This window comes from Macrobrachium rosenbergii, unplaced genomic scaffold, assembly GCF_040412425.1.
Source record: "Macrobrachium rosenbergii isolate ZJJX-2024 unplaced genomic scaffold, ASM4041242v1 60, whole genome shotgun sequence".
NCBI lineage: Eukaryota > Metazoa > Arthropoda > Malacostraca > Decapoda > Palaemonidae > Macrobrachium > Macrobrachium rosenbergii.
In genome coordinates, this window is record NW_027100732.1 from 820,778 (window position 1) to 833,740 (window position 12,963).

The 12,963-nt window shown below is 36.3% G+C and overlaps 1 protein-coding gene across 1 annotated transcript in view; it reads right to left on the bottom strand.

Annotated features, from left to right (window-relative positions):
- Positions 1-8,132, bottom strand: part of LOC136838324 (zinc finger protein castor homolog 1-like) — a 56,548-nt gene extending 48,416 nt beyond the window's left edge. The window contains exon 1 of the mRNA XM_067103228.1: positions 7,217-8,132. Within this exon, the coding sequence (XP_066959329.1) occupies positions 7,217-8,057 (841 nt within the window). The 5' untranslated portion in view covers positions 8,058-8,132. The remainder of the gene's footprint in view (positions 1-7,216) is intronic.
- Positions 8,133-12,963: the final 4,831 nt, after the last annotated feature.

The following is a 12,963-nucleotide window of genomic DNA, read 5'->3' on the forward strand; positions in this document are numbered from 1 at the left end:
AGAGACACCCCCCCCCAAAAAAAACAAAAAATCCCTAAAAAGATGGTGCAGCCTGCCGGGTGCAACGAAACCGCCCGGATCCTCAAAAAACAAAATCCACATGGAAGCACACACAAAAACACACACAAAAATACACATAAAAACATACAAAAAAATATACACACATACATATATATATATAATACGCAGATCTCGTTACGTCAGATGGGTATTATCTAGCAACGTCCGGATGCTGTAGAACGACGATGCCCTTTCTCTGCACCGGAGGGGCAGATAAGGTGCCACGCCAGATGGGATATGACACAGGCACACAGAGAGAGAGAGAGAGAGAGAGAGAGAGAGAGAGAGAGAGAGAGAGAGAGAGAGAGAGAGAGAGAGAGAGAGAACTGGAAGAAGAAGGAGATTGAGAGAGAGAGAGAGAGAGAATTGGAAGAAGAAGAAGAGAGAGAGAGAGAGAGAGAGAATTGGAAGAAGAGAGAGAAAGAGAGAGAGAGAATTTGAAGGAGAAGAAGTGAGAGAGAGAGAGAGAGAAAGAGAGAGAATTGGAAGAAGAGAGAGAGAGAGAGAGAGAGAGAGAGAGAGAGAGAGAGAGAGAGAGAGAGAGAGAGAGAGAGAAATTTTTGAAGGAGGAGAAGTGAGAGAGAGAGAGAGAGAGAGAGAATTTGAAGGAGAAGAAGTGAGAGAGAGAGAGAGAGAGAGAGAGAGAGAGAGAGAGAGAGAGAGAGAATTGGAAGAAGAAGAAAGAGAGAGAGAAAGAGAGAGAGAGATTGCTTCACATGAGAATATCGTAACGATTGATATATAAATATAAATATATATATATATATATATATATATATATATATATATATATATATATATATATATATATATATATATATTGCTCACTCCCTTCAAGAAGCTGATACCCACCTGGGAAGTGATACCCTTCTAAAATACCCACTTACAACCTGATACCCACCTAGAACCTAAATACCCACTTAGAAGCTAATGCCCACTCATAATATCCATCCAGAGCATAAATACCCACCTAGAACCTGATACCCACTTAGATACCCACCTACAACCTAAATACCCACCTAAAATACCCATTTATAACCTGATACCCACCCCAAATACCCACCCAGAATCTAACATCCACCTAAAATACCCACCGAAAATAACCACGTAGGATTTGATACCCACCTAAAATACCCACTTAGAACCTGATACCCACATAAAATACCCACCTACAATCTGATACCCACCTAAAATACAAACTGTAAATACCCACCTAGGATGTGATACCCACCCAAAATGCCCACCTAAAGCAACATACCCGCCAAGAACAGTGGGCACCTTTTCCAGATTTCCAGAACAAAGTAGGCGTGTCCATGCCCGGGCAAAGAAGCCGCCTAATGGAACAAGGGACTAATCAGAAAAGTAGGCGTGGTTTATCTTGGGCCACCACTGGGGCACCACCAGGGCCACCACCGGGGCACCACCGGGGCACCACTGGGCACTAGATTGTCCTCTTGATGTGGTAGGAAAGGTGGAGGTGGGGGAGGGAGGAGCCTTTTAGCCAAAAATAGGGTGTGGTAGTGCCCCCCCATGCCTGGGCCACCATGCCCCGTGCCCGGACCACTATACCCCGTGCCCCGTGCCCGCCCGGCTTTTTAATCGACGTCTCCTTAAAAGACAGACCACATCTAGTGAGGACATTAAACAGGGTGACTGGGCATTTTGCATAGGTCAGTAGTGGTCCGGGCATGCAGCCCCCCATGCCCACCGATGCCCCCATACCCAAATCGCTTAGCTAAGGACGCAGGTGATATGGGAATATGTTTTTGATATTAATAATAAAATATATTGCTTTGGGTTAGTGGTCCGGGCATGTGACTCCCCATGCCCAGCCATGCCCCCATACCCAAATCAATTAACTAAGGACGCAGGTGATGCAGGAATACGTATTCGATATCAATAATAAAATGTATAATTCTTCGGACTAGTGGCCCGGGTATGCGGTTAGCGGTCCGGGCATGTGGGCATGTGCCTTTCTCTGCCTGCCTATGCCCCATATGCCCAAATCGCTTAGTACGGGAATACGTATTCGAAATTAACAATAAAACATGATACTTCGGATTAGTGGGCCTGGTAGGCGGTTAGCGGTCCGGGCATGTGGCCCTCCATGGACACTATGCCCACCTATGCCCCGTATACCCAAAATGCTTTGCTAGGGACACAGGAATCAGTTTTGAATGTTAATATTAAAATACATTCCTCCGAATTAGTGGTCCGGGTACGCAGTTAGTGGTCCGGGTACGCGGTTAGTGGTCCGGGCACGTGGGCATGCACCTTTCTATGCCCACCTATGCCCCGTATACCCAAATCGCTAAGCTAAAGACACTGATACCGAAATGAAATACGTATTCGACATCAATGATAAAATATACATATTAATTTGGGCTAGTGACCCAAGGGCTATGGGGGCCTGTGGCCCCCCTCCCAGGGGCACCCACAGCCCACACATCGATCCCACGGGCACGCCCGCATGCCCACGGGGGGAGCGTCGCCCCCCCGAGGCCTGACAAATGACAGACGCATTAATTTGTGGTTAATAGGGGTCGATGGCGTCCTATTTTTCCCTCATTTTTCTGTTTATTTTTATTAATATTAATTAAGATAATTAACAAGATAATTATAATTGAAAATTAAGATAATTAACAAGATAATTATAATAATCAGAAAAATTAAGATGATTAACAAGAAAATTAAGATAATTAACAATAAAATGTTAATTAAGATAATTAGCAATAAAATTAAGATAATTACCAAGAAAATTAATATAATTAACAATAAACTGTTAGTTAAGATAATTAACAAGAATATTAAAATAATTAACAAGATAATTATAATTAACATAAAAATTAAGATAATTAACAAAAAATTAAGATAATTAACAAGAATCTATATAATCTCATTTATATAGACATTTATATAGGAATAGAAATAAAAGATAAGAAATTAAAATCTAACTACCTATATATCTATAAATCTAGTAATTTATCTATCTATATAACTATCTATATATAAGACTCTAGCCATTTATATAACAGGGTTTATATAGAAATTTATCTAGAAATTCATATATAGAAAAAAATTAAAATTAAAGTCTAGCTGTCTATATATATCTATAAATCTATAAATTTATCTGTAAGACACATCGATCTGTCTATCTAAGAGATCTATAAGACTCTGGGAATCTATATAACAAGGTTTATATAGAAATTTATATAGAAATTTAAAATAAAAAAGAAAATAATTTGCAGTTATCTATACATCTATAAATCTATCTAAAAGACATAAATTCATCTATATAAAATATCTATAAGACCATGAGAATCTATATAAACTATCTAAAAGACCCTGAGAATCTATACAACCCAATATATATAGAAATTTATATAGAAACATGATATAAAATAAAAATATATAAAAATACATAGATATATATCTATTTCTATATATCTATTTATTTAAAAGACACATCTATTTGTACATCTATATAAAATATCTATAAGACCCTGAGAATCTATACAACCCAATTTATAGAGAAATTTTAAATAAAAATTAATGTTTAGCTGTCTATATATCTCTAAATCTATCTAAAAGACACATAAATTCATCTATAAAAAATATCTATAAGTCCCTGTGACTATATAAACAATTTACATAGAAATTTATATAGAAACATATAAAAATAGATATATAAAAATATGTAAAATAGGTACGGCTATATATCTATTTATTTCAAAGACAAATCGATCTATACACCTATATAAAATATCTATAAACCCTGAGAATCTATATAAACAATTTGTATAGAAATTTATATAGAAATGAAATAAAAATACATATAAAAAGTTATAGATATATATCTATTTATTTAAGAGACACATCGATCTATGTATCTATATAAAATACCTATAAAACCCCGAGAATCTATACAACCAATTTATATAGAAATTTATATAGAAATATAAAAATAAAAAATATAAAAAGGTATAGATATAAAATATCTATTTAAAAGGCACAAGCACATCGATCTAAACACCTATATAAAATATCTATAAACCCAGAGAATCTATATAAACAGTTTATAAAGAAATGATATAAAAATAAAAATATATAAAATATAAAAAGTTATAGATTTATATCTATTTATTTAAAAGACACATCGATCTATGTATCTATATAAAATACCTATAAGAACCTGAGAATCTATATAAACAATCTATATAGAAATTAACCCACAAATAAAATAAATAAAAAATAATATAAAAAATCAATAAAAAATAAACTAACAATATGGCGCCTGGACAGCCACTCCAGAAAATGCAATCTCCATATTTCCTCCCTCATATAATCAACTCTCCATCAATTCTCCATCAATTTCCCGCCGGGCATCGATGCCCAGGGCATCGATGCATCAATGCCCGGCATCAATTCATCAATTGGCGGCCCAGTTGGGTCACGAGATAGCGAAATTAGGAGAGAAGATTTTGGTTTTTGCTGGAAAATGGTCGTGATGCATCGACATCTTTTTGTGTGTCTGGGAGAGAGAGAGAGAGAGAGAGAGAGAGAGAGAGAGAGAGAGAGAGAGAGAGAGAGAGAGTAATGCAGAAAGATAGCTACAGAGAGAGAGAGAGATAAAAAAAGAGAGAGAGAGATTAAAAAAGAGAAACATTAAAGAGAGAGAGAGAGAGAGAGAGAGAGAGAGAGAGAGAGAGAGAGAGAGAGAGAGAGAGAGAGAGAGAGATTAAAAATGAGAAACAGATTAAGAGAGAGAGAGAGTAAAAATGAGAAACAGATTAAGAGAGAGAGTAAAAATGAGAAACAGAGAGATAAAAAAGAGAAACATAGAGAGAGAGAGAGAGAGAGAGAGAAATGCAGAGAGAGAGAAACAGAGAAACTGAAGGAGAGAGAGAGAGAGAGAGAGAGAGAGAGAGAGAGAGAGAGAGAGAGAGAGAGAGTGAGGCTGACTCCCAGGTGTGGTGTCTTTACCCTAAACCACGAATTAATTGAATGAAATGATTTAAATTCGTTAACTGGCAACTCTCTCTCTCTCTCTCTCTCTCTCTCTCTATCCCTCCCTCTCTCATAATTGCTCCCACACCTTTCTCTCATCGACTACGCAAGCCGGCGCTAATGACAAAGGCATAACGCCTTAATAACGCCTTAATAACGACCCGTTTCCGGGTCTGTAATGTAATTCTTAATGCGGACAAATACGGCGCAGGAAATCCCCCACTTGGCAACTCTGCCATAAGGGACTGTTATGGAGGACCGTTCAATTACGAAGCTTCGGTTAAAAATGTCGTTTTTTTTTTTTTTCCAGGGTAGCGGTCGCTGGATGTGACGTCACGCGACGGCGACGACGGGTGATGTCGCTGCGACGTCGTGACGTCACGGACGGCGGTCCTGGGGACGTTAGAACGTCCGAAATTTGACGTTTTTTTTTTTTTCTAAGTGAAGGCAGTGAACTGCGCCATTTTTTTTTTTATCGGTGGCTTCCCCTCCGGAAAAAAAAATATTTTTTAAAATCGTTAAATTCACGTCAAATAACGTATATTTCCGGCTCAATAACCATAAACAACGAAGCGTTATTGTTTTATCTGTTAAATAACGCATATATGAGCGTTATTCGTTATGAAATGACGTTGATATTTTAGAAAATAATGAAAGGGAAAATCTGATCATTTGTAAGATGGATGACCGTTCTTATACACGCTGTTGCGTCTATCGTTATCGTTATCTCTCTTTATTTCTCTCTCTATTTCTCTCTCTCTCTCTATTCCTCTCTCTTTAAAAATAATCTTAAAGGATTAAAATAATATATAAATCAGTATTTTCAATTTAGGAACTCCAAATATATAAGAAAATTTAGTTTTTTTTTGAGAAATGACTTTTGAAAGATGGTACCCCATCGAGTCTCCCCCAGCGATAATCGTCAATTCTGTCTCTAATTCTCTCTCTCTCTCTCTCTCTCTCTCTCTATCTCTCATTTTAAATACTAAAACAACACATAAATCAATTTTTCAATTTATATAATTAAAATATATAATAAAATTCAAGTTTTTAAAGAAATACCAACTTTTGAAAGATGCTACACCATCGATTCTCACCCAATGCTTATCGTCAATTCTGTCAATCTTTCCCTCTTATTTCTGTCTCTCTGTCTCTGTCTCTCTCTCTCTCTCTCTCCAGTAAAATTGACGGACACTTCCTTCCCCGTCTTGATAGACGGGAGGAAGTTTTAAGCCTTAAAAAAAAAAGGGTTTACGTATAAAGGGAGGCAGAGTTTATAAGCCCTTAGGTAAACATTGTGACTGACCGGTTTCTCTCTCTCTCTCTCTCTCTCTCTCTCTCTCTCTCTCTCTCAGGAGAGAGAGTGAGAAATAGGCCTACTGGAATACCAGGGAATATAAAAAAATATAAAATGTAAAAAAATCAGAGAAAACGATTATAAATGCAACTCTCTCTCTCTCTCTCTCTCTCTCTCTCTCTCTCTCTCTCTCTCTCTCTCTCTCTTCAGGAGAGAAAGAGAGTGAGTGAGAGAGAGAGAAATAGGGTTACTGGAATCCCAGGTTATATAACAAAAATTAAAAATTATCTGAGAAAATCATTAAAAATGCAACTCTCTCTCTCTCTCTCTCTCTCTCTCTCTCTCTCTCTCTCTCTCTCTCTCTCTCTCTCTCTCGGGAGAGAAAGAGAAATAGGCCTACTGGAATCCCATGTTATATAAAAAAAAATATAAAATGTGAAAAAAATTTGACAAAAAGGTTAAAAATGCAACTCTCTCTCTCTCTTTCTCTCTCTCCAGAGAGAGAGGGAGGGAAAGATTAATAGAGAGAGAGAAAAAAAAAACCCTGTTCGAATCCCCGGAACAGAAAAAAAAAGATATATAAAAAAAGATCAGAATTATTGATAAGTTTGTAGTGCAAATCTCTCTCTCTCTCTCTCTCTCTCTCTCTCTTTGGAGGGAGAGAGAGAGAATGCCCCACGGGCATGTTCGATACCCACAAAGAGAAACATTAAGATGTCTCCCCGATAGAGTCAGAAGCGTTTTACTGGAATGGGCAGCTTAGAATTATTATTATTATTATTATATATATATATATATAAGAATAAATATATATATATACTTATATATACAGTAGGTCCCCAATTTTCTTACCTAACTTGATCTTCAGGTAGAGCCGAAGAATCGGCGATAGTGAGTCGGCCTCACTATCCTCTTTATTCTCACCATCAAAGTTACTTCCCTCTTCACTATATTCACTGTACGGGTTTAAGTCGCTGTCGACGTCCATGCGTTCGACGGCGGTATCGTTTTGAATGGTGTCACCATCACCTTCTAAGGTCACTAAACCTTCACTATTGCCAGCTATGGTGTCAGTGTCATCTATACCATCACTATTCCCATGGTGGAGGGCAGTATTATCTGCTATGGTGTCACTATCATCTTCTAAGGTCACTATACCTTCACTATTCCCATAACAGAAGGCTGTACCATCCACTATGGTGTCACTATCATCTTCTGTGGTCACTATACTGTCACTATTAGCAGCTATGGTGTCAGGATCATCTTCTATGGTGTCGCTATCATCTTCTAAGGTCACTATACCCTCACTATTAGCAGCTATGGTGTCAGTATTACCATGTATATCCTCACTATCAAGGCATGCAGGCTCACTATCAATCATATTGTGACTTTCACCATCTATTCCATCACTATAACCATTCACAGTCTCATTATCAGCATTTACAGTGACACTATCACTATCCATGCATTCACTATCAATCATATAGTGACTTTCACCATCTATAGCTTCACTATCACCATTCATGGTGACACTATCACCATTTAGAAGCTCACTATCAGTGTCCTCACAGTCACCATCACCTTCCATAGTGGCTACACTATCGTCTAACCCATCACCATCAATTTCCAGGGCCGAGTTGATGGTGTCGCCGTCACCGCCATTCCCAGGAATCAACTCACCATCAAAGTTCATCGTTCACTATTTTTTTATTAATTTTTTTTTTTAATTTTTCAAATTTTTTTTTAGAAATTTAAGATAATTTTTTGAATTTTTTTATATTGAAAAATTTTGTGAATTTTTTTATCTATTTCTGTAAATTTAATGAAGTTTTAATATATATTATTTTAAATTTGGTTGGTTTAAAATTTTTATATATATATATATTAATTTTTTTTCTTTAAAAATTTGGGTTTTTGGTCTAAAATTTTGGTATAAAATATATATATATCTATATATATATAATATATATATATATATATATATATATATATATATATATATATATATATATATATATATATATATATATATATATATATGTATATATACTTTTTATAGTAAATCAAATATATAAAAAATATAATGATTTCAAAATTATATATATATATATATATATATATATATATATATATATATATATATATATATATATATATATATATATATACATATATATATATATATATATATATATATATATATATATATGTGTGTGTGTGTGTGTGTGTGTGTATATATATTTTACAAAAGAAATATATTACAGTAAAAATATTAAATTTTATAGATATATATTTCTAAAATTATTATCCATAAATATATAATTATTTTTAATTCAAACTTGAATCACTTTTCAAAATTAATTTTTATAATTAAAAAAAATTTTAATTTAATTTTTTTATATAATTGAAAAAAATTACAAATGTAATTTTTTCATAACTGAAAATAATTGCAAATTGAATTTTGTATAACTGAAAAAATTGCAAATTTAGTTTTTTTATAATTAAAAAAAATGCACATTTAATTTTTTATATAACTGAAAAAATTATAAATTTATTTTTTACATAAATGAAAAATTCCCAAAGTAATTTATTGAATTTTCTTGTTCAAAAATATATTATGGAATAATTATGAAAATTATCTATAATTTCTTGTGCGAATTCATATAAAAATTCTGCACCAAATTTTGATTTTAAATATTACTTGAAAATATTTTTTGAAATATATTTGCAAATATATTTTTAAAAATATATTTTCTGTTTATTAGTAAAAAAGTATAATTTTTAAAGATAGATATATCTGAGAATAATTTTATCGCAATATATAAAATTATTTTATATACATTGAAATAAAAAATTATATATATATACATATATATTCATAAAATATATATTTTTACATTATAAGATATACTGTAGCCAAAATATTATTTTATAAATATTATATATATCATAAATATAATATATGTATTATATACATATATAAATATATCTTTCAAAATTATTTTCTAATAATAAAATCATCAAACCGCAAAATAGTTTTCCATATATAATTTTTTTCTTATTTCAAACTATATTTTATATAGATCTGCACAAGTTCTGAGTTTAAAAAATAATTTTTTTTCAATTTTAAGTTAATCAAAAAATGAAATTATTGTATTTACTCGTTTCTGGAAATTCACTTGGAATGAAATATAAAAAATTTTGATTTTAATATCAATAATTCAATTTTGAATTCATCTTCGAAATCAAAATATTGAATTCACTTGAAATCATATATTTTACAGTATTGAAATTTATTTCAATAATTCAATTTTCAATAAAAAATATTGAAGTCACTGATAAATTGAATTCACTGTCATTTTTAAATTCACTTGAACAAGAATCAGTTAAAGTTTTAAATTTGATTTCAATAATAATAATAATAATAATAATAATAATAATAATAATAATAATAATAATAATAATAATTCAAATTTTCAATTAAACATTTTTTTGAAGTCACTGGTACGGTGATTTCACTCGATTTTAAATCCACAATTTTTTTAAATTAAAAAATTCACATGAAATCAAATCAGTTCCCGTCTTGAATTCAATTCCAAAATGTCAATTGAATTTTTCTATTTGAATTTGTATTTCCGCTCGTTTTTTGAAATCTTAAATTCACATAATATTCCCGTGAACATATTTTTGGCGAAGTCAAATATAATTATAGATTGAAGGAAGGTCCTTCTTTCTTCCTGGGTGCGACAGAGGACCCTGTCTCCCGTCCTGGGTGCGACAGGAGTTACTAGACGTCTTAGCCTGCGACAGAGGTCCCAGAAGGTCCTTCTCCCGTCGTAGGCTGCGACGGGAGTTTCTAGAAGGGCCTTCTCCAGCCACAGGATGCGACGGGAGTTTCTAGAAGGCCCTGTCTCCCGTCCTGGGTGCGACAGGAGTTTCTAGAAGGTTCTTCTCCCGTCGTAGGATGCGACGGGAGTTTCTAGATGTCTGTGCCCGCGACAGAGGTCCTAGAGGGCCCCTGTCTTTCGTCCAAGGATGCGACAGGTTTCTACGAAGGTCCTTCTATCTTCCTAGGACGCTACGGGCATCCTAAAGGTCCTTCTCCCGTGCTGGGTGCGACAGGAATCTCTAGACGTCGCAGGTTGCGACAGAGATCCTAGAAGGTCCTTCTCCCGTCGTGAGTTGCCAGGGGCGCCTCTAGAAGTCCTGTCTCCCGTCCATGGATGCGACAGGAGTTTATAGACGTCCTAGGCGTCTGGGGAGGTCATTCTCCCGTCGTGAGTTGCTAGGGGCACCTCTAGAAGTCCCGTCTCCCGCCCAGGGCTGCGACAGGAGTTTGTAGACGCCCTAGGCATATGGGAAGGTCATTCTCCCGTCGTGAGTTGCTAGGGGCACCTCTAGAAGTCCCGTCTCCCGCCCAGGGCTGCGACAGGAGTTTTTAGACGCCCTAGGCATATGGGAAGGTCCTTCTCCCGCCGCAAGGACGCGAAAAAGACGCCTCCAGGTGTCTGTAAAGAGCCTCCTCCTCCTCCTCCTCCCCCGGCCGTGGAACGCCTCCACCTTCTGCGCCTCCGACGGGAGGCGATTAAAGCGCCTCACACTTCTCTCCAGTTCTCACGGCGGCTTCACGACAGAGTACATACTTCGCTCGGTCCTCCAAAGGGGTGATCGCCGAAGCCCTAAATTCTGGGGCGGTTCCTCTTAATAGCTACAAAAGGTAGACTTGGGATATTGGCTATTCTGGGCCAGGTAGTGGTACCCTTTGCTGGCAAAGAGAGACGACACATAAGCCCCGCCTATCTTAAGCTTAGGATGCCCTTGGGTACCCAGGGATGCCCAGGGATCCCCAAGGGGGGGGACATAGGACCTCCCTACCCTACCGTACACCTAGAGGAAAGGGTATTTTCAACTTCCGAATTTCAGTTTAGTGGTCCAATTCAATGCGTGTGTCCCTCTAGAGAGAGAGAGAGAGAGAGAGAGAGAGAGAGAGAGAGAGAGAGAGAGAGAGAGAGAGAGAGAATTTACATAATCATAATTCATATTTCTGTGAATTCAGGTAATGAAATATTTTTGACCAACTGGGTATCTGGGTATAAACAGTAGTGGGTATGGCCCAGGCCACCACCGGGCCACGGTATATACCCCCCCCATACCCCACCCCCCAAAACAAGCGGGCCACGGCGACCGCGACCCACGAAACATCTGCTATGATGGCCCTTTTTTTTTTTTTTTGACTGAAAAATCATTTCTCTTTTTTATTCCACTTTCTTCCTCATTCTTCAACCCTTTTATATATTATTCCTCTTTATCTTGGCCCCTGTTACGTGGGAAAAGTGAGAGAGAGAGAGAGAGAGAGAGAGAGAGAGAGAGAGAGAGAGAGAGAGAGAAAAGTTAGGTTCCAGACTGATCTATATTCGTTTTTTTTTGTGGAGAAAAATTCCCGTTTTTTATAGATTAAATTTTTTTAAAAATTGGCACAACGATTTTCGGAGCGTGAGAGAGAGAGAGAGAGAGAGAGAGAGAGAGAGAGAGAGAGAGAGAGAGAGAGACTACGTTCCTTAGACCAATAAAATGGTCCTAACATTTAATATTTTGGCGCCGTTTACTTTTAAAGGAGAGAGAGATTAAGAAAGAGAGATAGATAAATACAGAGAGAGAGAGAGAGAGAGAGAGAGAGAGAGAGAGAGAGAGAGAGAGAGAGAGAGAGAGAGAGTTTGGGCTGGCTATCTTTAGACCTATAAAATGGACTTAAAGTTTAATATCTTTGCGCTGTTTCTCTCGTAGAGACAGAGAGAGAGGGAGAGATTGAGAAAGAGAGATAGACAGATTGATAAACAGAGAGAGAGAGAGAGAGAGAGAGAGAGAGAGAGAGAGAGAGAGAGATTTGAAACCGAACTTTCCCTAGAACTATGAAGTAAACTGTCGTATATTAGACGCATATTTTTGCGCTGTTTCTCCCATATAGCCAGCGAGAGAGAGAGAGAGAGAGAGAGAGAGAGAGAGAGAGAGAGAGAAAAAGACAGAGAGAGAGAGAGAGAGAGAGAGAGAGAGAGAGAGAGAGACAATAACAACAAACAAAATTTGAACACCTGTCCAACGGACGGCGCTTTCCCATGCACCCGTTTTCGACTGCCTGAGGAAGGATAAGTGACCTCTTAACCCTTTGATAAAAACCCATTACAACGTTATTTAAGCCCAATAAACCGTTAAAACCCGCCATAACGCTCGCGACGACGTCATACGTTATTCGGCGAACGTTAGAATGACGGAATAACGTCGCAATAACGCTCTGAAAAACCGTTAATTATATACCAAACCGGCATCTCAAATCGACCAGTTCTAAGGGACAGTTTTCAAGATTATGGTGAAAAAAAAATGTACATTTATTAAATTGCTCGGCTTTCCCACCGCCTCTTTCTCTCTCTCTCTCTCTCTTTCTCTCTCTCGCTCTTTCCCTCACTCTCTTTCACACCCTCTCTCTCACTCTCTCTCTCTCTCTCTTTAATTACCGTTAAATAAAACGTTTAAACTCGTAGCAATTATAACGCTTTCGCGAAATACGTGAGATTTAGGGAAAAAAAAATCGCGAAAAAATAGTT